Below are 23846 nucleotides of genomic sequence, written 5' to 3'. Positions count from 1 at the left end.
TTTCAGTGACAACTGTAGTTTATTGTTTGAAAAATCATTGGGGCGGTTTTACTTTTGTCCGCGGGACATGGCAGAGGACCACACTTCCTCGCCGTCCTTCTCGATCACCATGGTGCCGTCATCCCTGAGCCAGAGGCGACACGTCCGGCAGCCGTTGGACGTGTGGGTATTGGTGTGCCACATGGCCTTGTCGTCCCTCTTGTACATCACCAGGTTGCAGTCGTCCTGCATGCACAGGCGCCAGGCGTCATGCTGGCCGGCGGTGTCTGAGTTCCACATGGACTTCCAGCCGTAGATGATGAAGTTACCGTCCTCCTGGATGAAGAGAAGAAGAGGGAGACGTAGGGAGAAAAGAGAGAGAGTGTAGGAGGAACAAGGACAGAAAATCTTCATCGAAAGTCTGTCATGTAGATCAGGGCTACATATTGGATAGTAGGGGTGGGGGAATCGATTTTCTTAATGTTTGTTTTTCTTTTCTTTTTTGTTCTTTTCTTTTTTTCAAAGATCTCTTAAAAATCGTGAATCCATTTTTTATCGAATCGTGAGGTACCTTCTTACAAGCAATGCCACAGAGGGCTTCACACACGCCCGAAGAATTGCATCTAAACCAACCTGAACCCTTATCCTCATCCACCGTAACCAACCTAAACCAACACCCATCCTAGGTTTGCAAACAGAACTCATCGTTTGATAATGATAGCTGTACACATCTCTCTGTCTGTCTCACCTGAAACACTGCCTTATATTCTTTGTTGTTGGACCACAGGTAGTCCCCCTTGCGGAGCTCATCAAACTTGGACATGTAGTTCCTGCTCATGATTCTGCTCCACAAAGGAAAGACGTTTAGAGTTGAAACACAAAGTCGGACATTTGGAAGTTCACAGTAAGAATCAACCAGGGAAACTGTCTACAATCAATCTTTCAGGTCATCTCAATACCTAAAAACCACCCACCCTCCAACATGTGGCAATATGTTGGCTTAAATATTCAATGCAAACAATACAACCTTCCTCTGTCAGCTTCAGAATGAGCACTATTGTTCAGAGGAATCCTATCTGGCTCCAGTCTCAGGTTAGATAGCACTGATCATGTATACCACAGACAGAAGTACTGACGACACACACCACTGACAAGGTACTCACAGGCTGTGTCAGGCTGGCTGAGGATGAGAAGATCAGACAGATGGAGAGTTTCACACCTCCGAGTAAGGACCAGACTGGTTTTATAGCCAGGGATGGAGGGAGGTGACGAGAGGAGACAAAACTGCTCTCTTCCTCTCAGAACAAGATTAAGAATAGAACACAACTCCCTTGTCAGTGGAGCGTCTCATATCATTTTCTACTTAAAAGTCTCATATGAGACAAACTAAGTCGAGAGCACATGACAGAGCACACTTGTCTCCATCACTACATCCACTGTCATGTTAAATGTCATGTTATATGTAATCATAGTTAAGCAAAGACCGGAGAGTTGGAACCTCCTTTTAGGAAACACATGATCATTCATCTCAAAAAAGCCTCTTCTCAAACTAATCTAATCCAGTACCACTGGTTAATGTCTCTATAAATGAATCAAACGAGCAGAGCTGAACACACCCAAGAAACAACTCCATGTGATCAAATCAAATCAAAATTGATTTGTATAGCCCTTTTTACAAGCAATGTCACAGAGGGCTTCACATACACCCATAGAACTGCCCCTCAACCAACCTCAACACTCAAGGAAGACGAGGAAAAACTCCCAGAAAAACTCACTAGAGGCGAAAAAATGGAAGACACCTTGGGAGGAGCTATTCAGTGAGAGATCCCCTCCTCCAGAGACGGTTGGTGAAAGTGAGGTGCAGGACACAGGCTTAACATAGTCATACATCAAGGAAGTGTCAATGAGTGTTGAAACACCAAAATCCAGTGTTGAACTTGGGTCAGTTGGTAAATGTCAGTATAAGCAGAGGTAGCCACACGTGATCAGAACTGTTGGCATGGTAACTCCACGTGATCAGAACTGTTGGCATGGTTTGAATGGGATGTATCAAAACTATGAAGAATCCAAAAATGTATTAAAATGGTCTGAATAACTAAAGATAATGACTGAGAAGGGACTGAGCATTAAGATATTGTTCTTAAATTATATCTGGGAGTTAGATGGCTGAACGGTTAGGGAATCGGGCTACTAATCAGAAGGTTGCCGGTTTGATTCCCAGCTGTGAAAAATGACGTGTCCTTGGGAAAGGCACTTCACCCTACTTGCCTTGGGTGGATGTCCCTGTACTTACTGTAAGTCGCTATGGATAAGAGCGTCTGCTAAATGACTAAATGTAAATATCTAGTTTAGTGAGAGTATGGTGTTTTCTGTGAGGGGATGGAAACACAGCAACATTTTCATAACTGTTACCCAATACCAAATGAAGGAGCTGTTCAGTAGAAAAACTCCCTGTCTTCATCAGCAGAATCCCCCTCTGTCTGATCCACCATCTGACCTTTTACTGAGGCATGTCAACTTAATATCATCAGTATGGATTCATCCACTGTAAGGCCAGGAGGGGGCGCCACTGAGTTGGAAACTTCCAATGTCGACTGTGCTTAAAGTTCTCTCTATAACGTTCTTACACTCAACGTTCTTACACAAATATTAACAGTAATGGTATGAGAAAATGTTTCAAAGAACTGAAAATGTAACACTAACACTAATCTAATCACATCAAATTATATAATGTGTACTGACTTAGCGGTTGCTTAAAGAGTCCATCTTCAAAGTAATGCAACTTCACACATCAGCACACACAAAATAAAAAATATCACAAGAAAAAATGATAACAGCACAACAAATATTTGTTTTTGGGTCATTTTATTTCATGCCTTTGGAGTCAGCAGAGCTCCAGATTGTATCTCCGTCCTTCTGCAGGATCAGATTCCCCTCATTCGTCAACTGAATGCGACACATGTTGCAACTGGTCTTGGAGGTGTTGGTGTGCCAAACAGGTGAATCCTTCTTGTTGTACAAGACCAGGTTACAGTCAGCCTGCATGCACAGGCGCTCAGGATTGAGGCTTCCTGTGTCTGAGTCCCAGAAGGGCTTCCAGCCATAGATGACAAAGTTACCATCATCCTGTAAGAGGAGAGAGAGAGAGAGGGAGAGAGAGGGAGAGGGAGAGGGAGAGAGTGAGAGAGAGAGAGAGAGAGAGAGAGAGAGAGAGAGAGAGAGAGAGAGAGAGAGAGAGAGAGAGAGAGAGAGAGAGAGAGAGAGAGAGAGAGAGAGAGAGAGAGAGAGAAAGAAAGAAAGAAAGAGAAGAGAAAAAAGAACCGAGGCGAAGCAGTAGTTTGAGAAGAAAAAACGATGGAGAAAAGACTAAAGAAAAAACTATATGTAAACAGGTTTTGCATATATATGCTGGAGTCATGAGCGTTAAGCATGCACATTTTTCACAATCTTCCTCTAACAAGGATTTACATTTACATTTAGTCATTTAGCAGATGCTCTTATCCAGAGCGACTTACAGTAAGTACAGGGACATTCCCCCCAAGGCAATTAGGGTGAAGTGCCTTGCCCATTTGGCACAGCCAGGAATCGAACCAGTGACCTTCTGATTACTAGCCCGATTCTCTAACCGCTCAGCCACCTGACTCCCTAGAAGGATCTAATCTAGAGTGGTTTAGGAGAGTTTTATTGTTAGATTCTGACCTGAAACACAGCCTTCCACTCACGGTTGATAGAGAGGAGAAAGTCTCCTTTAGTCAGCTTGTTGTCCTTGGACAAATAGTTTCTGCTCATGATGCTAAACAAGATACAGATCTGTCAATGTAGCATTGTGGTTTTATTTTCTAAATATGCAGAGATCTGTCAAACCTTTGTTGTTACTTATACATATACAAATGCTAAAATATGTATAGAATATAAACACATTTAATATATACATATGTACAGCATATATTATAGCATTCTGATACTTGCATAAATATCAATAACATAAATAATATTTCCTGTATCCAATGTTTTACATTCAAATGAACAGCTTAATATCTTAATAGTTATATTACAATGCAGAGTATCAAACAAGTAACTAGTAACAGTTCAATGAATCGGACACAACTTACACTTCGTTGAAGACCTTAACCAGGAACCTGAATGTTCTGAGTTAAGTGTAGACCAGGGTGCACCCCAACTTTTATAAGACCAGGCAGGAGTTTGAAAGGATTAGGTTTGAAAGGAAAGAGCTCATTTGCATTCAGGGCCATAAGGTACATGTTAATTAACATGCAAGAAGGATGAAGACCAAGACAAAATACATGCCCCTTAGGCTCATAGTCATTCACCAGTGATTTTACATATCCGTCTTGTTCAGTATTATAAAAGAACTGCATAGTCTGCTAGTAGAACTTGGCAGAGAATAAGTTTAGAATCAGCAGAACACACCCATAATGAGACACTCTGATTCGTCCTTTTTGTGTTCTTTATTTATAATGCTCAGTACAGCTGACATGGTGTATACTTCATGATGGGCCTACATGTACGGGGTTAAACAAAGGTAAACAGAGTAGAGAGAAGATAATACTGATACTAACTGCATTAGAAAATAATAATAACCTTTAATGTTTCATTTGCAAATAATTTTCAAATATTGATAGGGCAACATTATATTTTTGTAAAGTTGTTCTAAAACCTTTTCAAATGTGTGTGTATTTGACCTAATTAAAATAGTAACTAGCATGTGGTCCCCAGCTTTACTGAGTACACCCACTTCTTGTAAATAACAATGTTTCACTTTTCATCACTGCTAAGATATCCACTTATTCAACAACAACAACAGGGTACAATCAAAAACAGATTACGAAGCGTATGGCGTTATCATGAGCGCCGGGAATTAGTGAGAAGCCTCCAGTCATCATGCCTCCCGTCAGGCCCTGCTGGCGAGCAGAGTGGGGGCTCCGCTGCTGTAATTCATCTTGTTGCAGTGACTCCGTCTTTTATTGCTCACATCCTTAAACGAAACAAAATAGCAGATTTATGACTCAGGAAAAATGACTATGGGAGATCATTCGAAAAGACAAAGAGTAGCGCAACAAAGAGGACCATCTGAATGAACGCTTGTATTCAACTCTTCATTATTCAATTTCAATTACATTTCAATTTCAACTTTTTGGAAGTGAAAGGATATGATAGGAGGAGGAGAGGGGAGAGGAGAACAAGAAGCCTAGAGCAGAATACAATACATACTAAATACTTACAGAATACAATACATACTAAATACTTACAGAATACATACAGAATACTTACATTCTAAAAGCTTCTACTCATCCTAAGACATTTCATATGCATGTGTACGTTTTCAGTAGTATGAATCCGTGTGTGAACATTTCACATTTCCTAAACGGCCCCTAATAGAATACAATGTGTCTACCTACCTGTGTGACCTGTGGTTTGTGGAGACAATTGACGTAAGGCTTGGGGTCTTTCTCTATGTTGTTCCCGATTGTTTTGCAGCAAACCACACAGTCCATCACTGGCTGTAACACAACATGACACGAACTATAACCTATTTGGCATGCTAGATGAGAAAGTAGGCTAATGGTGTAAACGGTGATTAAAAACCCAACCCACTCACAACACAAATAATAACCTCTCCTGCTAAGTGAGAATCTCCATTCAAAGTAGCCTACTGTTTATATCCTGGAATATTCGATTTAATACCAGTCTGGAAAAACTTAACATGGAATTTTCACACAAACAAGGCTCAGATAAGAGTGGGGTTTCACTTACCCGATCATTTCTGAACTGGCAGCGATCTGGGTTCGTTGTGCCTTTGGAACACTTAGTCGGTTTAAGGTAGAAGTTATGGTAGAGATATCTAGCATTGAAGTCAGCCTAAAAGACACAATGCGACTTTAGTTTCAGTTTCATCCACACTAAAATGTGTGACCTGTTACGACATCTTTAAATATTTTACAATTAAAATCAACTGGGCTACAGGTATCATCTTAGACTACTCCAAAACGACAGGTCTACAGTGTGTGACGATGTAGATTAAAGTTCCTATCCATTATGTAATTTTTCATATACAAAATATACATTGTTTTACCTCGAACTCTGACTTAAGGATGGTCTTTAAGTAAAGAAAATGGTGTTGGACAGCATGATGAGACTGCAGTTGCTGCAGCGCGAGGTCCACACCTCTCCTGTAGCCGTCTGGCAGCCTGTTGTAGGCCTCTTGGGCCTCGGTGCAGCTCAGCAGGACTCCAGCAGTGACCAGCAGCAGCAGCTTTACCAGGGAGGCAGCCATCTTCCTCTCTGTCTGTCTGGACTGAACAGATGGACTGATGAAACGCAGTTGTCTGTGGAACTTCCCTTCTACCCCTTGACTCAACACGAATGGGTCTCAACATGAGTATTAATCAGATTCTTGCAATGAGGCCAAGTAAATATTTATACAGCCAAAAGGGGATGTGGAGTTTGCCGTTCACAAAGAAACGAAAGTTAGATGGTGTAACTAGTATTTAGATGTAGCTCCTTTAGTTGTTTCCTTTCAATTCAACCATTTAATATATTTCTCAATAGCAGATCTGTCAGCGTTTGCCTGAAAATAACAATTAATCAATGAGATTCATTTTTGACTAATAAAACACCTTTATCGAACATAGTGCACTACACTCATTGTTAAATTTATTTTAAAAAACAATACACACTCGACATACTAACTACAAACTACAGGGTTGAGCTCATATTGCAAGCATGTACTTGATACTGTAACACAGAGTACAATAAAACCAGTCTCTACCCACTAACCAGATTTAATGAAACCAAGTGTAAAATGAGGCCAGTATGAGGAGTATTCTGAGCAATACAAGCATTGCATGGGACATTCATTGTTTGGTGAACAATACTTGGGTGCACTTGATTTAGACAACCAGTCCCAGGTGCCAACTATGAGGGAAAATCCAGCTCACTCTTTTAAACACTTTTATGTAATTCAACTCTGTTTAATGACCCTAGTATGGTTACATTTTAAAGGGCTGTAAGGTCATTGGTCAGTGTGTTCATTCAGTTCCTCTAACTGTCAGAAGAGTAGGTGCTCCACTGGTGTAGGCCATGCTGTTACAGTGCTCCACCCTGGCCGTCTTCATATCCTTGGATTCAAAAGAGGACGTTTACAATTATCTTTCACATGTTTCAACATAGCTCAATTTACATCCTCTACGTGGGATATTTTGTAATATTTTAAAATACGGTATTAACTCACAACGTCATGTGTGATGTTGTGTCGTAGGTGTTAAACCACCAGGCACACATGCAGACCTACCTCTGTGAGAGCTGGTTTGTGGACACAGTGAACATAGGGTTTGGGTAATTTCTCAATTTCTCCGGCAAATGTTTTGTAGCACACTGCACAGTCGATCAAAGGCTGAAAAAAAACACTCACTTTTACACTTCTGAAGCATTCTGGCAGCCAGCAAACTATTTCTTCTGGATTTATAGCATTTTTCCAACACTAAAATCTGGTGACCTGAAGTTTGAGGGCTGGGTCTATCGTCAGCCACACGTACTTACTCTGTCGTTCCTAAACTGGCACTGTTTGGAACTAGTTGTTCCTTTTGGACACTTGGTGGCTTTCAGATAGAAGTTGTGATAGATGTAACTCACATCGAATCCAGGCTAGAGAAAGACAGAAAACAAGCACATCTCATCATTCCACTTACAAACCCACAGTGCAGTGCCAGAACAGTTACATAAACTACATTCCTTGAGATAACACCCATAGTACTGAAATGCTCCATTGTTTACTTTTGGCAAGGGGTCTCCAAAAAGACTGTGTAAACACTAGCTAACTGTCTGTAGAGACAAACCTCTGGGCACTGAAGAGGTATCAGTGGTTAGAGACGGACCTTTTCAGCACCCAGCAGAGACAAAGGCAGATCATACAGTACCTCAATGTTGGATTTGAGGAGACTCTTGAAGTAATTAAAATGGTGTTGAACTCCATTGAAAGAGTGCAGTTGCTGCAGCGCCAAGTCCACTCCTCTCCTGAAGCCGTCTGGCAGCCTGTTGTAGGCCTCTTGAGCCTCAGTGGAGCTCAGCAGGACTCCAGCAGTGACCAGCAGCAGCAGCTTTACCAGGGAGGCAGCCATCTTCCTCTCTGTCTGTCTGGAGCACACATACTGAGTGGATTATTCAGCACCCCACTCCACGCCCCCAGGCAAAACATTAACTAGAGACAAACAGTCTTGTCAGCAGTCAAGAAGACAGACAATGTTTGTCTTTCTTGTTTTTCGGCCTGTTGAGGGGTTTCACAACACTGAGGACATTGTACCATTTCTGCTTAAGCTTTGATCCTATTGATACTAAAATGTGACATTGTTTTTTTAAGATTCAAATGACAGTCAACACTGACATTTTTTATTGACTAGATGTAATCAAAATGTAGGTAGGAAGTCACAACAAAGATGATGTTAAATAGAAAATTATCTTTATTTGCCATTGATATTTGAACTATGTACAAGGAACATGACCAATAAACACAGAATGCTTTGAATTGCTTTTCAAATGGAACTACAGTTTAGTGTGCTGTGTCGGTGTTTCAGTCAGGCTCTGTAGCATTGTACACAATCAAGAAGACTTTGTTCCCTTCCTCCCTCCCTCCCTCCCTCCATGTTTCTATCCATCATGCACAGCCAAATACAAAAATATTCATTCCACACATCCACTCATCCCCAAATCCCCTTCCTGCTCTTATCGGACTATGGCCATGATAAACAAGTTTAACACAATCTTTCTACACCCAGATCACAGGTGATAACGCCATTCCTGGTACAAACAGGAGAGACAGACTGAGCGGCATCTTTAAAAAAAAAAATGCAAACCTTACTGAGTGTTACTCTACAGGCAGACAGTACAGATAGAGCAGAGACAGTAACGTATGAGACGAACCCTATTGAGTGTTATTCTACAGGCAGACAGTACAGATAGAGCAGAGACAGTAATGTATGAGACGAACCCTATTGAGTGTTATTCTACAGGCAGACAGTACAGATAGAGCAGAGACAGTAACGTACGTGACAAAGCAGTTAAACGCGGCATCACTCAAACACATCTATGGTTGACCTCTGATTGGAGGCAGAAGTGTATCTGGTCACACGTGTCACACACGTGTGACCAGTGGCACTTGAGATTGACTGTAAAGCACAAGCCACAGGCACAACGACATGACAGAGACGAGGCAACATGGAGGGAAGGGACTGGAAGGTGAAAGAGAGGGGAAAAGGGATGGAGGTCTCTTGTCCAGTATTCAAACAATACAAACTGTATTGGTCTAAGGTCTAATCTGCACATTCATAAACAGATTCTCCAGCCTTGTATATTCATAAAATAATACATTTCAACAACCTCAATCCTGTCATATGGGTAATGCACAATGAAATTGTCTACATAGAATTAATTTCAACTTGGTCGACATGGACATGATTGATCCGTTTACAAGTAATGTTCTACTACACAAGGTATCAATAATTAGCCATTAGCGAGATAAATAAAACAATTAGCTTATGATAAAATGTGGAATGTCGCAAGAAAATAAATGAAGCTATAGGCTAAACCCAATAGCCTACCTCACATAACACAAACTAGATGGCTAAAAAGGTGAGATGATTGATCCTCACAGTAAGTATGTAACTGCTCTCAACTATTTTTATGACAGACATTTGGCAAAGAAGAAAACTGAACACAGCACATGAAAAGAATCAAATAAATTAGTGCTCTCCCCAATAAACAGAGTAATTGAACAGTGTTTTGACCTTCATAGGGATTCAGTAGGAGATGGCATGCGTCTACTGAAGTGACAAACTGCACAACACTAGAAAAAATACGACAGGTTAATGTGGCAATGGATCACTTTGACTAGTGTGTAATTTGCTTTTGAGATATGCTACACAAGAGGGAAGCTACAAGCGTACCTGCAGCTGACCATAGCCTTGACCTTAGGCCACTTTAGGAACCATTTTAAGGATCTTCAATGTATCAGTATGGGAAAAGAAAAAGAAAACCTTGAACAATTGAATTGCACTTCTGAAAGCAATGGGTACAACAATGTATTCGTTTCATAGGCTTGCACTCTGCTGGTGAGATTCAGTCTATGCAAGTAACAGCCAAGCATGCATCTGGGCTCTATTGAAGGAAGTTGAATTCAAAACAGGCGTGCTTGAAACTCAATAAAAAAAGAAGAGGTTTCCACTTTGTAATTGATAGATATACATATATAAAACAATCCCAACTTTTGACATTTTCTCTTTCGATGATGTCACGGGGCCATGAAAAGCTTTTCATGAAGTCACACAAAAAACTATTATATCTATACTTAAATTATTAATTTGAAATGACCCGCTTTGGTGTCTTAAAAAGTGCGGAGAGCTTAGATTTGCACTTGACTGAGCAGCAATCTAAAACAAGACAGAGGAATGTCTCCCAGCACAGCTATTGATTCCTTTATAAGGCGCTTGGTGAACTAAAACAAGTACACAAATAAAGCAACAGACATGAAAAGCTCAATATGTTAAATATATTGAATCCAGGAATGTATCCCACATATTCCTCCACATATTCAATGTGAATCAGAGCAACCTTTCAGGGTTGAAAACTACAAACGATACACTGTTATCAGAATCAACTTTGACCTTGCTATCCCCATAGCCTTCAGATATGACGGGAGATTGTCCTCCCCTGAAATGTTAAGAATGGCAAACCTACTGAAATATTCGATTATATAACTTAACTTTGCAAATCTTCAAATGGAGAATTGCTGTTCGTGTTGGTCTCTTCTGTTTCAACGTGTGTGCCGCAAAGTGCTGTTTGTCATGTTAGGAGTCCAGACGGTTATGATGCGCATAGTGCATCCCCATCGCCTAGAGCAGTGAACCCATCCTGCTTTTGTCATGAAGCAGGCCCAGGTCATGTGACTGCAACAGAGAATAAGCTTGTTGGGTGTGCAGAGTAATGCAAACCCCCCTTCTGATATTGATATTACACCCTTCCCTTTGGGTCAGGTGTAATTACAGCAACGGAGGCAAGGGGCCAACAAAACCGTACAGAGGAGGGTCAGATTCCAGGGGTGGTGTGTCGTGTTCTGGGGCAGCTGTTAGTTCTGTGCAGGTCATTGGCTGGTAGTGTGATTGGCAGGTAGGTGTGGCCACTGAGGAAAGGATATACTTGGTTCAGGGGAGGGTCACACAGGCATGTGCATCTCTGTGTACTCGTCCTGGCCCTCCCTCTCATCGAAGGTGGGTTCCGCCTCGTCTGCGTCCAGCTGGAACAGAGCAGAACGTTTGTATCAATGTTATGACCGGCAAACTCCTTTGAATAACAAAGCGATACATCAGAAGTAACGTAAAGATAAAACAGGGAAGAAGAACTCGATGGGCATCTCTTCTTAAGCAGCCACAGGTGTTTACAACTGGCCCCGGAGCGCCCCCGTGTGGCTGGACTCACACACTGCATCTCCCTGTTGGAGAAGATGCGCGGCAGCAAGAACATCTTGACGGGGACGGTGAGGATGAGGACGAAGGGGAAGGCCAGCGAGGCCACGGTGGACATGACGGCCCACAGCGCCGCCAGACACAGCAGCTGGATCAGCGTGAACAGGTGCATCCGCAGGGTCCGCACCTGGAGACACAGAGGGTCAGGGACTGGAGGGACGAGGAAACACTGAAGAGGACCAGCACTGGGCTCTAACTAACAGCTTTTGTTGTGTTTTCCTTAGAAAGACCACACACACACCCCCACAAACACACACACAGGTCAGTGTGAAAGTCTGCGGCGGCCTCACCTTGCGGACGTAGGTGTGGTCGGGGTGGTACTTGGGGGGCATCAACAGCAGCATCATGCGCTCTGTCAGCTGGATGCCGTTGAGTGACATCACGCCCATGTAGAGGAAGATGCCGAACAGCACGGCGATGGGGATCTGGCGCAGGAGGTCTCCAATGACGATGGACATACCTGGAGGGAAGAGACAGAGAGTTTTAAGGACAACACTAAACTTTCGAAACGAAGAACCGAATAACGTTCTAATCCTCCCATGGTTCAAAGTTCTACAGTCCTGACACCTACCCACTAGCACGGCCACCAGTAGCCCCGTGACCCTCTGCTCCTTCACTTCCTGGATACGGGGCTTGTCGCCAGGGGCGACGGCCTTGCTCATGACAGTGAGGGCGTTGGCGTGGGTGACGGAGCGGACGGTGGCGGCCGCCATCCAGGGCAGGCCGAACAGGGCCGAGGTCCCGCCCAGCACCACGATGATCATCAGGTCCAGATGGAACCCAGAACCCTTCACCAACATCCGCTCCTTCTTACTCACTATCAGTCTGGAGACAGGGAGAGGGGGGCGAGAGAGAGAGAGAGAGAGAGAGAGAGAGAGAGAGAGAGAGAGAGAGAGAGAGAGAGAGAGAGAGAGAGAGAGGAAGAAAAGGAGAAGTAGAAGGAGAGATGAGGGAGAAAGCAACAAGGACACATATTAGATCCTATATCAATCATTTTATACAGTATAGGCTTGTCCCATACGAACCCACTACAACTACGAATGTCTCCAGTGCTTGGAGATTGGAAAGGACCCATGGTACGTGTAAGATGTGTGTGTGGGCGCTGCAGGGACACTCACGAGGTGATCTGGGTCTCCATGAAGATGAGGATGAAGACGAGGAGGGCGGGCAGAAGGCTGCCGAACATCATCCAGATGGGGAACTGCCCGTCAGAGCCCAGGGGGTTCACCACCCAGCCCCGCTTGTCTGGGCTGGTCACCGAGAACCCACTGGGGACGCTCAATTTCTACACCGGGGCAGGGGGGAGGGGGGGAACATCAGGGAGGAGTTAGCGAGTTTCGCTCAGTGGGAATGCCACGTGGTGTGTGATTGGAGCAGGTCTGGCGTGTCACACCTGAGTGTAGGTGTCCTGGATACTGTAGTCCATCAGCACCATGAGGAGGATGGCGATGGGGACCCCGAAGTCTCCTATCACCCGGCGCAGCTGAGGAACACAGGGCCAGGGGTGAGCACAGACAGGCTCCATTACAGACCATAACACTAATCTGCTAATAACGATCATGGACAGACCATAATGCTCTCATCTGCACCAGGCATAATATAAGTCATTCATTCTGTGTGTGGTCTCCCTCTCCTCCTAGTTCACCTGCATCTTACCCTGCCTGGGAAGAAGGCACTGTTTTTGAACTTGCGCAGGTAGAAGGCGATGAAGAAGGTTCCGGACATGAGCACCAGAGACAGCAGAGCCGTGTTGGGCTGTCCCTGGATCTTTAACTGCACCGGTACCGTGCTGTTACCGAGCTCCGTCCCCACGGTGACGTTCTCTGCCACGCCGCCTCCCGCTGTGCCGTTGGCAAGGGAACAGCGCTGCAGCGGGTGCTCCATGAAGATCTGCCCGGCGACACAGAGAGAGTTCATGTCGGAGCATCGATCACGCACACTGAGGACATTGTTATGTACACACACACGTTCGCTTAAACAAGGGATTAGCGCAGGCATCATACTGTCTAACTCCCACACAAACCTGTTCCTGGGAAGAAAAGATTAATCCATAGGAAAATCCCTTCTTAAGTCGGTGTGAAAAGAGCTCTAAACATAGGGCCATTTCTTCAAATCATTAAGCCCGGATCAAAGTTTGACTCCCAATCCATTCTACTTTGTTCCCAGATCAGGGTGACTCAATCACAGCAGATTTTAGAGCTCGTTTGCAAGGAAAAGTCCTCCTTCCAACCCCAGCTTTTGGATGCTGTCCAAAGAAAAGTCACTTTGCTTCAATCAGCTACCAACACTGCTATTATAGTACAAACGCTAAAAAAAGGAATACCTTAAATAGAAAATAAAGTACAAAAAAAAGTTATATTAGCAGTGATAGTAACATTTTAGTTCTGTGCATCTCTCAGGGAAATCGGACATTTGTTACTAAGGTTTCAAGGTCATGTTGAGGTCCTGGGTACCTTGCCAAGCTTGGAGAAGGTCTCGTAGATGAAGATGAGGGAGATGAGGAAGGAGAAGATCTCCTGGGTGAAACGGGAGACAAAGCGCACCAGGAAGCTGCCCTCGAAGGCCACCATGAGAACCACGATGATGATGAGCCAGAACCCGATCCACACCCGGCCTGTCAGGTACTCGATCCCGTTCCCTTTACAGAACTGTACAGAACAAGACACACACACACACTAAATAGTTGAACACGCTGTACACAGCATGCCACAACATCAGTTTGGTAACAAGGTACCTCATAACAAACAGCAATCCGACAGGTCAGCATCACTAAGGCACAGTGACGTGTTTCAAACACAGCCCGGCACACTCACGGAGTAGAAGGCCTCTTCGAAGACCAGCAGGGGTCCTGAGAAGCCCACCACCAGGAGGGGATTGGCGCCCACGAGACAGAAGAAGACGCCCTGCGTCGCCGTGGCGATGATCAGCTCTGACACTCCGATCAGCCCCTCAGTCTTCTCACCTATCGAAAGACACAATGTCACATGACTACCAACCCTATACTCCTAACGTGAACCCTCTTTAGATGACACGTGTCTCCTGCCTGCATTTGTTCACTGGAAAGCACTCAGGGATCTAAGTAGCCAGCTTCTCCTACGTACCCAGAAGCCCCCCGAACGTGATGGCAGGAGAGAGGGCAGCGAAGTAGATGAAGATGACCGCCGCCATGCACTGGGCGTTCAGCGCGTCCTTGAAGTCGCTGACGTATTTGGGGTAGCGGCGCCGCGCGTCCCGGATCAGGCCTCCGAAGGGGCGTCCCGTACGCTGCAGGGGGTCGTCGGAGGGCTTGAAGGGCGTGAGTAGGGATTCTGGAACACAGACACCACAGGATATCGCAAAGAAGGAAAACATTTGGGAGAAGTGACCTTGGTTAGCTTCGAAAGCACATGCTTTTATTCAGTTTTCATCCTTTATTTTTATATTTTAATATATATGTATTATTTAAGTCCCTACCTCCCTCCCTTTCCCTCCCACCCAAAGGTCAGTAACCTTTCCATTCTCTTTCTTCTCCATCCCCTCCCTTTCTACTTCCCCCTCCCCCTCTTCCCTCACCCTCTGCTCTCTCACCCTCTGCTCTCTCACCCCCTCCCCCTCTGCTCTCCCACCCTCTCTCCCTCCCCCTCTCCTCTCTCACCCTTGTCCTCGGGGCTCTGGGGCTCCTTGGCCAGCCTGCCGTCCTGCTCCTCCCTCTTGCGCAGCATCTCCCTCTGGAAGGTGGCCACGGAGCGCAGCAGCTCCTCCCCGCCCATCTCCGACGGCGGCAGCACGATGGAGCAGTCCAGGAAGCTGTTGATGGCGTTGAGCAGGTCCTGCCGGTCGTCGGCCAGGTAGGCACACTCATGGAAGTGCTGCAGGGGAGGAGGAGGAAGGAGAGGGGGGGATTCTTTTTAATGTAACACACAGGGCCAATGGGGTCGCCGTCTGGAAGTTTTCGAGCGTGGACAAAGAGGAAAAAGACGAGGATTACAGACCTTGTCAGACATGAGAGTGGAGATGGAGCGTCCGATCTGATGGTAGTCCATGCTGGTGCTGGGGGGTCCAAGCAGGACGAACAGGAACCTGACAGGCACAGGGACCTCCAGGACGGAGGCCAGCTCCACTGCCTCCTGCAGACGCACGAACGCCATGGTGGGCTGCTCCAGGAAGTCCACACTGCCTGGAGGAGGAAGAGGAGGAAGAGCTTGAGGAGGAGCAGGAGAGTTACTTGGAAAGGGCTCTGGTGGAATGAAGACGTGAACCTCATCATCATCTTCATTACCAGAGGGTAGACTCACCCACGAGGACAACTGTGGCCTCGGCATTCTCCGGAATCTTCTCCAGCAGCTTGAGCTCGTGCTTAGACTTGGACCTGTGCATTCCGATGTTTGGAATGCTCTCCTTCTGCACACACACACAGACACAGACACACACACACAGACAGGGTTAACTCCGGCTCTTGAAGTATCTCAACAAAAGCGATGCCCGGTTCAGTCTTCAGAGTACGGACCTGAAGAGGCACCTGCAGCTCGTTCTTGTTGTCCATGTCGATGTGTGTGTCGGTGTCCGCCCCGTTGCTGGTGCCGCTCATGAGGGGCTCGGTGACGGAGGGCTCGGCCTGGGAGATGTGGTTGGTGCTGTGGTGGTGGACCATCAGGCTGCCCAGGCTGGCCGCTGAAATGTTCCTGGGGAAGGGGCTGCTGTGCTCCTTCTCATCACTCGGGTGGCTGGGAGGGAGGCGGAGGAGGAGAGAGTTCAAGTTCAAGTCTTTTATTGTCAGGTACAGAGACCAACACAGGGTCAGACTGGGCACTGAAATTCTTAGCACAAGACAACGCAAAACAACCTGGCATGACATGACATATAAGTACTCAGAACAGTTTACACCTATGACAAACTAACCTATAATACAATAAACCTCCTAAATATCCAAAATAATAAGCAATAGAGGGAGAGACAGGGTGGAGGGGGGGAAGGGACCGAGGCAGGGTGAGATGTGTACACAGAGAGCCAAAGCAGGAGCTCCACAGCTTTGACGGAGCTGCCGAAGAACAGGCGGCGTGTGAGGGAGCCCGAATTCGTGACGTGGGGGTCACCTGTGTTTGAGGAGCAGGGCCCGCAGCACGTTGGAGCGGTCCTCAGCCTTGATCTGGTCCGAGATGATCATCTGCTCCACCACCTGGTGGGCGATGCCAGGGAGGCTCTTCTGGTCCAGGTCCAGCAGCACCGCGCCTGGGAGGGCAGGGAGCAGGCCGGGGTCAGGGCTGGCCAGGCTCACACGCCCTCATTGCACGCTCACATGCAAGCACTCTCTCTCTGTCACACACTCCCTGTCCTCCCTCCCTCCTATCCTCCCGCTGTTGCTCCTCCCTGCCCCTGTCATGCACATGCTCAGTCACCTCTTCCCATACATCCCTCCCTGGTCCTCATCCTACAGCCCTCCCTCTCACCGTGGGAGATGGTCTTGCGGAGCTCCAGCAGGCTCCTGAAGGAGAGCGAGGCCACGTGGGGCTTCCCCCAGCGCTCAGTCTCCTCCTCCACGTCCTCCTCAAACTTGATCCAGCGAGCCGTCTCCCTCCACTGCATCTCCTGGTTCTTATCCATGATCAGCTCGTTCAGCTCCACAAACACCTGCAGGAACACGCACACACACACACACACACACACACACACACACACACAGGTGAGGTGAGGCTGAGGTAACTGACAGTAGAGGTTAGACCAGCATGCACATTCAGTAAAATACTGAAAGTGTGGCTGTCCACTTGAAGTTGGTCTGATGTTCTGCCTTCTCAGGCGTTGTTCTTCTGTAAGTTCAAGTCCTTTGTTTGGAAGTAAGTTTGTCAGAGCAACACATGAATGATTGGAATCTTCACTTCTGAAAACCCATGCACACACAGGGCGGGTTTCAAATGTACTATACCGCCACCATACAGTACCAATACTGTATAACCGTGACTCAGTAAACAACTGATCAGCATCTAGAATAGTTTCAAAACAGGCTGGTGAACAGTCAATACTGCAGTCTCAGTTGATACATAAACACATCTATCAAGCAGCTTATGTTTCTGTGGCATCACAAAGCTCGCGCCTTCCAAACCAGCACAGCCATCACTCAGGTCAGACAATCGTGTTTTCAAACCTCTCACAGAACTACAGTAGGTGGTGGGTTAATGCCTGACCCTTGAACCCCATGCCAGTCAGTTAGCAGGAATCACAACAACCTGTTTTGGTCAAATGGAACTTAGTACCTACTCTCACTGCCATGCCAACTCCAACACATGCTCGCTCACACACACTCGTCAAACCTTCTGGTGGCGGGCCATATGGCTGGAGAAGTCAAGCAGCATGACGCCGTTGGGCCGGGAAGCCGAGCGGTACAGAACCACCGGTACCGGCTGGAGGAGCGAGGGGGCAGGAGATGGTTCAAACACAGCCGACCGAGAGAGAAGGGGATCCTCATGCCTCTCTTTCACTCACACACACACACTCCTCTACCCTCTGAGGAACCTGTTGTGTACCTGGCTCTCTCTTTCTCACACACACACACACACACACACACACACACACACACACACACACACACACACACACACACACACACACACACACACACACACACACACACACCTCTACCCTCTGAGGAACCTGTTGTGTACCTGGCTGCTGGGGGCCTGTGTGTGTGTGTGTGTGTGTGTGTGTGTGTGTGTTAATAAAACATGGCTCCACCTCTCAGGGGCACCCAGGGTCTGGTTACCAACGTTCTCTCTTTGGGGTGTGTGAAAGGAAAGAACTCATTCATTTTTAATTGGGTCCTGCCCCCTGTCTCACCCACTAGTCACAGAGGGAGATGGGTGAACACCAATCTGGGAGTGTCTCAGTGGAAAATATTTCCCAGGATATTCCGTGTTACACCTTTCCTCCAGAGGAGTACTGTCTGAATCGGGACTTTGATTTAAATGGAATTATGAAAATATTTAAAATACATAAACATAAAATCAACAAGAATTCTTCAACCTCACCCAATCCCCAAAACCAATTGGGCAAAGGAGCACATCTAAACGTGCATTTGATGTGTGGTTGGTGGCGGCACCAGCAGCAGGTGAGAGGGGTGGGTCTGAGGCTCACCTCGTGTGGGGTATGGTCCTGCTTGCGGCTTCGCACGCTGGGCTCCTTGTGGTCCTTGCTGACGTGCACCACTTGGCCCTTGGTGCTCTTTCTGACCAGGTGTCTACGCATGCCGGGGACATCCTCAAAACGGTGGCCTGGAGGAGAGAGAGAAGGAGGGAGACGCAGAAAAGGAAAGAGAGAAAGAGAGAGTGAGACACGGAAGAGAAAAGGAACAAATCCAGGTATATCCCCAAAGCAACACAAAGTATCGATCAACTACATTTATACAAGTCAGGTCAGAACTTAAGGGGGCCGACAGAGGGGGTGACCCCAGCTTCCTGGCCCCCAGATCAGATCACAGGGCTCAGAGTCACAGCGCCCAAGCCACTGGCTTTGTTCCTCCAGGCTTATAGCAGGGTGAGTAGAGTTACCATGCTGGCTGCACACCAAGGACACAGGCAGGCTGGCCGGGAGGGGACAGATACACCAGTAACAGGTGCTCCTGACATGGGTGGGGACCACAGCTCACAGCACAATGGGAAGGTAGGAGGATGAATCGTACAACTATGAAAGACCAGGGCCTCTACTGGGCGCGAGAGGCCCAGCCAGCATCAATCTCAATCTACCCACACATGAAAACAACGAACAGTTCAACAAAAGAGCCTTTTAAACCTGTTGCGTTACCGCCGAAAACAGTGACCGAGCACTGACTTAACCAGTTGAACTCCCCGACATAATCCCAACCGGAAAGGCTGAAACTAACTATCAAAACACAAGGAGCCAGCCGGGAGAAGCAGAAACATGACTTGTGACAGGCTTAAAGAGCTCCGCCCAGAGAGCACTGCTCTGCTGGTGTAGTCCAGCACCAGCAGAGACAGGCCTTACCTCTTTCCCCCTCACCAGAAACATGCTTGATGGGATTCTTCATTCGTGTCTCAGCCTCATCACCTGAACACCAGACTTCTCTTCAGACTTAATCAGACGTGTCTACGGCGGGGCGCTCTCCTTCTCCGTGGCTGCTCTCTCTGTCGCTCTCTCTCTCTCTCTCTTCGTTCCTCCGTGAGGAGCAGAAAGTGAGAGAGCTGACGTAGCTGCGGTCCGTTTAGCGCTTAGAGAACAACTTAGTTGGGACAACTCGATGCTTCTTGAATCCTGGGTGCTCCAGGGAGAGTGATGCCATGCTGGGGCTTTGACGGTGTCTGTGTGTGTGTGTGTGTGTGTGTGGGGGGGGGGGGGGGGGAGCGTTCTTGAGGGAGAGGAGATGGAAGGGGTGGAAGTGAGGGCGGGGGGGGGTCGTGACCCTGAACATCCTTAAGGGTTCCCGGCAAGACCAGAGGAGGAGGAAAAGGAAAAAGTTGACATTTCACGACCGCTGGGCTGAAACCGTCTGACGGCATTAGCTGTCCGAGGGGCTTACTACGAAAGGGTCAGACCCCGAGGGAAAGACAGTGACGTCTTAATTCCTTTTATTGAGCGATGGCCAGCCACTCGAGCCCTTTTCCCAGGATGATTTACAGCGGCAGGAAACAGATAAAAGAAGGTTCCGATGTTGACACCATTTACTAGAGACCCCGCCCTGTGTGGAAACGCCCTCCACCTGGATTGGCTGGATGGTCTTTGACAGCCAAACACACCCCTCTCTGTCTACTCACATCCCATCCAGCCAGATTTGCAGAGCTACCGGTCCTACACGCTTACACTCCTTAGCTCGTCATAGAGTTTCCCTGCTACTAATGACTGTGAGGTTGGGTACGAGAGCCAGATCTCTCAAGTAGCCCTTGGGAGGAAGGGTGGTGGGAGGGGGGGTGATCAGGCCTGCTTCCAGGGCCTCAGCTGACAGTCAGGAAGGACTAATCTAATGAGGACAGCCTGTTCTACACCCTCTCTGATAAGCTGCCTCCCCCCTCTGAGGGGTCAACCTCCTGACTGGGATCACCTGGACGCTCCCCTGCAGCGCCCCCTGTAGGGCTGGGGGGGGGGACTTCACAGGGCAGCACCCAAACCCTGGGAGAGGGGAGACAGTAGTGTGTGTGTGTGTGTGTGTGCATGAGTGAGAGATGCCTGACAGAGCCCCCTCATTAATGTACCCCTGTGTAGTGTGGGTCTAAACCCCTCACTGCCTTGCTCTCCCCTCCCGGAAGATTCCATCAGTCAGCCAGCGTTGAGCTGTTTCTGTCTAATCATGTAGCTCAGCAGGAGAGGTAATAATGTAAGATATCAAAGGGGCCGAAAACAGCACACACACACACGAGGGAAAAGGAACATCTTCCCGCACTTGATGATGTTCAATTTAAGAGGACATCTTTAAAAGGTCGTCTGGCACCATCGCCCAACACTTTGAGGTCATGGAGAGTTTAGATTCAGAGCAGTGGACTCCCATATAAATCTCTCCCAGGACAATAGCAGCTTCAACACATGAGCAGGACTGACAGGCAACTTCCCAGAACTTTGGGGTAAAACACATCATTCCGGACACAAAGCTCCCAGGATAAATCCGTTACGGTCGAAATAAACCCCAAATGGAACATGTTGTCCATTAGGACAACAAAAGAGGAGAAAAGGAAACCTCAGACAGCTGTTAGACATATGAAGACTACAGTAGTTACTGTAACAGTATAGTACATTTGTGGCTGTCGCCAGAAAAAATTGTTAGAGATTGTTACCTCCAACAACACATCCTTATGAAGTAGCCACATTTCTATTGCCTGTATAAAACAACCTCTAGACAACAAAGTGATGTTGATAGCGTTTCCTTGTTCTTGACTATGACAACCGAGAGTTTCCCAGTCCCCTCCACACTCACTCTTGATGCCGTCGAGGTCGGCGGAGGCCAGCGTCTGGGCCTCGCTCTCGTCCGTGGGGATGCGCTGGTACTTGGCCTGCTCGGTGCCCGTCATGTTGCCCGTGCGCCGGCGCTCCTGCAGGTCGTAGCTGCGGCTGGCAGACGACACCCGGGCGAGGCCCGTGTGCTCGGGGGACTGGGGGGCGGGGCTGGCCGGTGCGCTCGGGTCGCTGCCGGAGGCTGTGCGGATCTTCCTGTGGGGGGAGAGAGAGAGAGAGAGAGAGAGAGAGAGAGAGGACGACTTCAGCGGAACGTCAAATGGTAAGTATGTACAGTATATGAACAGTGTGGTCACTGTCTCAGAACAGAGAGCACACACATTGAAAAGGATTTCCCTGCGCCGTTCTTCTAATGTTACATAAAGATCCTCCCACACAACAACAGAACAATCAAAGTTAATCAAACTGATTTCCTGTTAGTGCAGGAGCCAGACTGGGCGTCTAGATCGCAAATAAACAAACAAACCAGCAAACCCTCACGACTCAAAGCAAAACCTCCGACCGCAGCTGAAAGACCTACACAAAGAAGTATTCCAATACCGGCTTTTCTCAGCATTCAAAGTAATCCACTTTGTGGTCCCCTCCGATCGCAAACGGGGGACAGTCTGAAGAAGGAGGGTGTCTTGCAGCAGCACAGAGGAGCTCTCAGGATTAGAGGAGAGAGCCGGGTGAAGAAAAGGGGCCCCCACCAGGGTGAATCTGAGACGAGATAGTGAACAGTGCTGGGAGACTGAATGCCATAGGTGGGGCCGGGGGAAGGAGAGGTGTGGTGGTCCTGACTCAGGTCAGACATCTCTATGGAGACAGGTGAATTATGGCCTGGGGCGAGGAGGGACGATTCAGGGGGATGATTCAGGTCTATTACATCAAGACCCTGCAGGACGGCCAGATGCCTGGGACATGGTAACGCACAGTGTGTCTGACCGGGCCTCCCTGAGCCAATCAGAACAGCCCTGGCGGTGATTGTTAGCGTATAAGAATGCCTCTGTAAAAGAGCGATGACAGGTACAGCCCCCAAAAAAGCTACGGCGCGCTGAATAGAGCAAAAAATGAACGTTTTGTTGTGGATACTGGTCCAGCTATACAGCGTGAACAGGACAGGCAGGAGAGCAGGAGAGAGGGATGGAGGAGAGCAGGATGGAGGAGAGCAGGAGAGAGGGATGGAGGAGAGCAGGAGAGAGGGATGGAGGAGAGCAGGAGAGAGAGCAGGAGAGAGGGATGGAGGAGAGCAGGAGAGAGGGATGGAGGAGAGCAGGATGGAGGAGAGCAGGAGAGAGGGATGGAGGAGAGCAGGAGAGAGAGCAGGAGAGAGGGATGGAGGAGAGCAGGAGAGAGGGATGGAGGAGAGCAGGAGAGAGAGCAGGAGAGAGGGATGGAGGAGAGCAGGAGAGAGGGATGGAGGAGAGCAGGATGGAGGAGAGCAGGAGAGAGGGATGGAGGAGAGCAGGAGAGAGGGATGGAGGAGAGCAGGATGGAGGAGAGCAGGAGAGAGGGATGGAGGAGAGCAGGAGAGAGAGCAGGAGAGAGGGATGGAGGAGAGCAGGAGAGAGGGATGGAGGAGGTGTGGTGTGGTGTTGACTCACTCTGTGGCGCTGGTGTCGTCTGCGTCGGCTGGCTGGGCGGAATGGGGGACGATGTCCAGCCCCCGGGCAGCATGAGGGCTGTCGGTGACAGGCATGGCCAAGTGGGGGTCCTCGTCTGACACAAAGAACTACAGGGAGAGAGGAGGGACAGAGGGAGCACTCTGGGTGAGTTTACAGAAGGGTTGGGTAACTACTGTTGCCAAGACGTTATCAACCAACATGTGTCTACTGGAAAAAGGGGAGTGGAGTGGAGAGTTTTTAGTTTTTTGAGACAAGATCAACTGTTTCTTCTATTTTAGAAAACAAGACTTATTTTCTTCCATGTTTAGAAAAAACGTGGTGTTCACTCTCCACACATGCATGACATCTTTCCTGGTAATGTTTCTGGTGAAACACAACACTTATGTGAACTTCATAATATTGTACTGTAACCTCAAACCCAGGAAATCAATAATTAAGGTCTTACTGAAATATTTACAAAGGAAAATAATGGTGATGCTTTGTGAATTCTGATGAGGGCGAACGGGAGGGGTGGGGTGGTGCTATGTTAAGGGTTTAAACAAAACACACTATTTTACTGTTTATAATGCTAAAATATAACTTTTGCATTATGTGTTTGGTAAGAGTCACATAAGTGACAAGCACACCATAGAATAAAAAAAAATATGCAAGTTCAATTATTATGTACAGTAGTTAAAATTAATATAATTAATATAGTAATATTAATATTATACTATACAAACCGTGGTATTGTTATGTGATAACTCATCTGGTAAGTAAACAAAGAATCCTATATGAAGAGATCCAGTAAGTGTCAGACCAG

At 47.3% G+C, this 23846-nt stretch overlaps 3 protein-coding genes across 6 annotated transcripts in view; all 3 read right to left on the bottom strand.

The window, feature by feature from the left end:
* On the bottom strand, nt 1-1290 carry LOC134034960 (B-type lectin plumieribetin-like). The gene is made up of 3 exons (XM_062479699.1): nt 1143-1290; nt 728-821; nt 1-315 (listed from the first exon to the last, which is right to left on the bottom strand). Exons 2-3 carry the CDS (start codon nt 815-817, stop codon nt 49-51), a joined length of 357 nt encoding a protein of 118 aa, XP_062335683.1. The 5' UTR covers nt 818-821; nt 1143-1290; the 3' UTR covers nt 1-48.
* A 1520-nt stretch (nt 1291-2810) lies between these two features.
* On the bottom strand, nt 2811-4222 carry LOC134035060 (B-type lectin plumieribetin-like). 2 transcript variants are annotated; one of them, XM_062479853.1, is made up of 3 exons: nt 4092-4222; nt 3679-3772; nt 2811-3105 (listed from the first exon to the last, which is right to left on the bottom strand). In XM_062479853.1, exons 2-3 carry the CDS (start codon nt 3766-3768, stop codon nt 2845-2847), a joined length of 351 nt encoding a protein of 116 aa, XP_062335837.1. In that variant the 5' UTR covers nt 3769-3772; nt 4092-4222; the 3' UTR covers nt 2811-2844. The 2 variants fall into 2 exon arrangements, with proteins under 2 accessions (XP_062335837.1, XP_062335838.1); XM_062479854.1 differs by having other exon boundaries at nt 3679-3789; nt 4092-4142.
* A 4211-nt stretch (nt 4223-8433) lies between these two features.
* slc4a2b (solute carrier family 4 member 2b) overlaps nt 8434-23846 on the bottom strand; it is a 28264-nt gene continuing 12851 nt past the window's right edge. The window contains exons 5-25 of one of the 3 annotated variants that reach the window (XR_009932253.1): nt 23024-23151; nt 21403-21635; nt 18618-18754; nt 17798-17887; nt 16940-17120; nt 16586-16721; nt 16000-16216; nt 15788-15893; nt 15485-15669; nt 15148-15361; nt 14615-14821; nt 14327-14475; nt 13967-14161; nt 13170-13403; nt 12907-12996; nt 12632-12798; nt 12085-12338; nt 11804-11973; nt 11467-11640; nt 8984-11284; nt 8434-8849 (exon numbers count right to left, since the gene is read on the bottom strand). Coding sequence is in view for 2 of the 3 variants with exons in the window: in XM_062479090.1 (XP_062335074.1) it covers nt 11204-11284; nt 11467-11640; nt 11804-11973; nt 12085-12338; nt 12632-12798; nt 12907-12996; nt 13170-13403; nt 13967-14161; nt 14327-14475; nt 14615-14821; nt 15148-15361; nt 15485-15669; nt 15788-15893; nt 16000-16216; nt 16586-16721; nt 16940-17120; nt 17798-17887; nt 18618-18754; nt 21403-21635; nt 23024-23151 (3348 nt within the window). In the remaining variant the exon portion in view is untranslated. Of the gene's footprint in view, nt 11285-11466; nt 11641-11803; nt 11974-12084; nt 12339-12631; nt 12799-12906; nt 12997-13169; nt 13404-13966; nt 14162-14326; nt 14476-14614; nt 14822-15147; nt 15362-15484; nt 15670-15787; nt 15894-15999; nt 16217-16585; nt 16722-16939; nt 17121-17797; nt 17888-18617; nt 18755-21402; nt 21636-23023; nt 23152-23846 lie in introns of all 3 variants that reach the window. The other 2 variants (XM_062479090.1, XM_062479091.1) reach the window with 2 other exon arrangements.

This window comes from Osmerus eperlanus, chromosome 15 (genome assembly GCF_963692335.1).
Source record: "Osmerus eperlanus chromosome 15, fOsmEpe2.1, whole genome shotgun sequence".
Lineage (NCBI taxonomy): Eukaryota > Metazoa > Chordata > Actinopteri > Osmeriformes > Osmeridae > Osmerus > Osmerus eperlanus.
Note: the sequence above shows the minus strand (reverse complement) of the source record. Positions and strands in the feature narration are given on the sequence as shown.

Coding starts and splice junctions, on each gene's coding strand:
- LOC134034960 (XM_062479699.1), bottom strand. CDS start 817: ATGAGCAGGAACTACATGTCCAAGTTTGATGAGCTCCGCAAGGGGGAC. Junction 316..727: donor AATATAAGGCAGTGTTTCAG/GTGAGACAGACA, acceptor CTCTTCATCCAG/GAGGACGGTAACTTCATCAT.
- LOC134035060 (XM_062479853.1), bottom strand. CDS start 3,768: ATGAGCAGAAACTATTTGTCCAAGGACAACAAGCTGACTAAAGGAGAC. Junction 3,106..3,678: donor AGTGGAAGGCTGTGTTTCAG/GTCAGAATCTAA, acceptor CTCCTCTTACAG/GATGATGGTAACTTTGTCAT.